The sequence below is a fragment of the Plectropomus leopardus genome, chromosome 24, assembly GCF_008729295.1.
Source record: "Plectropomus leopardus isolate mb chromosome 24, YSFRI_Pleo_2.0, whole genome shotgun sequence".
NCBI classification, from domain to species: domain Eukaryota; kingdom Metazoa; phylum Chordata; class Actinopteri; order Perciformes; family Serranidae; genus Plectropomus; species Plectropomus leopardus.
The window spans coordinates 2,407,919-2,410,573 of record NC_056486.1 but is presented as its reverse complement, the minus strand read 5'-3'; the positions used below and the strand labels follow the sequence as shown (position 1 = coordinate 2,410,573).

The 2,655-nt window shown below is 38.4% G+C and overlaps 1 protein-coding gene across 1 annotated transcript in view; it reads left to right on the top strand.

The window, feature by feature from the left end:
- LOC121963069 (collagen alpha-1(XVIII) chain-like) overlaps positions 1-2,281 on the top strand; it is a 44,845-nt gene extending 42,564 nt beyond the window's left edge. Inside the window, exon 8 of the mRNA XM_042513438.1 lies at positions 2,153-2,281. Coding sequence (XP_042369372.1) covers positions 2,153-2,281 — 129 coding nt within the window. The remainder of the gene's footprint in view (positions 1-2,152) is intronic.
- The last annotated feature ends 374 nt before the right edge of the window (positions 2,282-2,655 follow it).

The following is a 2,655-nucleotide window of genomic DNA, read 5'->3' as shown; positions in this document are numbered from 1 at the left end:
TAACTAATTGTATCCTTTACTTTATGTTGACTGTGTGGAGGGCTGTCGTTGAGGAACATTTTTAATTTATTTATATATTTAAATTGATTTTAATGTATTTATTTTTATATTAATCTACTTATTTCTTAAACATTTATTTAATTTTCACATTTTTTATTTTGTCTTGTGCATATTTGTACATTTATACAGCCAAGAATTGTTTAACTTTCTTAAAAATCTAATAAAGTGCAAAAAAGTAAACTAAATCAAAGAAATGTTACTCTTACTCAAGTTTTAAACAGTAAAAATTATGAATTCATCATATTCTCAGACTGTTTTTTATTCCTTCTTGACTAAAAAAGTTGTCTTTGTCTTTGCACAGGGAGGAATTTGATTTATTTTTTTGCAAAAGCAGCAACTTGTTTAAATATAAGGCACTACATTAAATATGAAGCCATCTGACTGGCAACTAAAGAAGTATTTCACAGCTGGAAATGTGGTATTTTTATTAAACCAGGATGTCTCTGCAGTAGAAAGACACAAATACTTGAAATTGTTGATACATTACCAGAGAAAGACAGAATAAAAAGGACATTTGCTTTTGCTCAAGAGGTAACTACCTCGATGCTGAATGTGTTTCTGAAAACATTTAAGGTGATAAATATGCAACCCTGGAACAGAATCTTGGTTATATTTGATTGGCGCTGCTACGTTATTTAGTTTAATATAAATTTGGTCAGAGAGAGACAGAGAGAGAGTGGTGCAGGTCTTTTTCTCGATCTACTTCTTTACTCTGTACTCGGCATATGAAAATGCAGATTTGAGCTGAGAGATGAGCAGGGAGATTCGGGCGACGGTTTCATAAAGGGAAGTTTACCAAAGTCACTGACACGCACTACCACACTGTTATGATGCAAAGCCGGCTGAAAATCGGCAAAATGATCCCTTTAAGAACAACAGAGTGCTGCCCAGACTCGCCTGATCATTGTGTCATCACCAAAGGAGTTATTACAATCAGGGAAAACAATAATTCTGCATTTTGTTTCCAGGATTTCAGCTGATGTCATTGTACAAAAAGGCTGAAATTAAATGTCTTGCTTAAGGGCACCTCAGCTGCTGGCAACCAAACTTGTGTTCTTTGGGATACAAGCGGCACAAATCCAAAGCGCCACACAGAGGCATTTAGAAACCAGGCTTAAATTAACCCTTCATCTTACACCAGTGATACCAAAACTACGGCCTAAAGGCCAAAGCTGGCACCCAAATCCCCAAATCTGACCCTGACAGGTGCCTAAACATTTTCTTATTCACAATAAAAATAAAGTGATTCACACTGGGAATTGAGTTTGTACTTTTAGTACACATAAGGTGCCACAGTGCATAAAGCAGCATCAAAACAGAGCTTGCTTATCACACACACAACAAAAATGCCACTGGAGGATCCCCTGCATCATCCAACACTTGTCTTAGCTAGGCCCCTTTAAGTCTTAAAATCCTAAAAATATCCTAAAATCCTAGAAATGTCCTAATATTACACAAGCATCCTAAAATCCAACAGTGTCTGCAAATAACAGAGAAATGTCCTGAAATCCTGAACGTCCTCAAATATGACAAACGTTCCTGAAATTCTACAAACATCCTAAAATCCTAAGAATGTCCTCAAATCAAAGAAATGTCCTGAAGTACAACAAATGTCCTAAAATCTGAAAAACATCCTAAAATCCTCCAAACTTCCTCACATCAAAGAAATGTCCTAAAATCTGAAAAATGTCCTAAAATCTGAAAAATGTCCTAAAATCCTGAAAATGTTGTAAAGTCCAAGATATATCTAAAATCCTAGAAATGTCCTAAAATTCTCGAAATGTCCAATAATCAAGGAATGTCCTGAAATCTGAAAAATGTCCTAAAATCCTACAAATGTCCCAAAATCCTTTAAAAGTCCAAAATCCTAGAAACATCCTTAAATCCAACAATGTCTGAAAATCAGATAAATATCCTTTCATCCTAGAAATGTCCTAAAAGCAACTAAATGTCTACAATCCTAGAAACATGTATGGGGCTGCTGTCCCCTGGCCGCCTGTCATTTTCCAAAAGTTTCCCCCCAGCAGGCCGTGTTGAGTCTCCCTAAACCTTACACGCGATTTGTGGTTAACTTTCTGATTTTATCTTAAAGAGCGAAGCAGCCGGGAGACACAAACCACAGCTTCCATTATCACCAGCATCACCACCTGAGAGCCACCAGCTCTGCAGCTGGGAAAACAACGCCCCCAGTAACACAGAGCGGCGTCACCGTCCACTTTAGACGACAGATTGTATAGAAAGATGGAAGACGGAAAGCAAAACATCCTCTCGCCCCTCAGCACGAGGTCACACACACACCTGAACACTTCCGCCGGCAGCAGGTAGAAAACACCCTCAGCTGCCGTCACGAGGCCTTTAAAGGCGTCTGCGGGGACGTGTCATTACTCACACACGCTTTTAAAACAGCTTTCATGTTTCAGTTGTTACTGCGTGACCAGTGTGAGATGCACGCCGGATAAAAGATGTAATTGGTGATAAAAACGGGAGTTAACGGTGATGGCGAACGTGGAAAATAAAGTGTGTGTTATGGCTCGACGTGAGGACACAACAACGTATTCTCGGCTGTTTGTTTGTTTACTTCTTTCAGGAGTTACC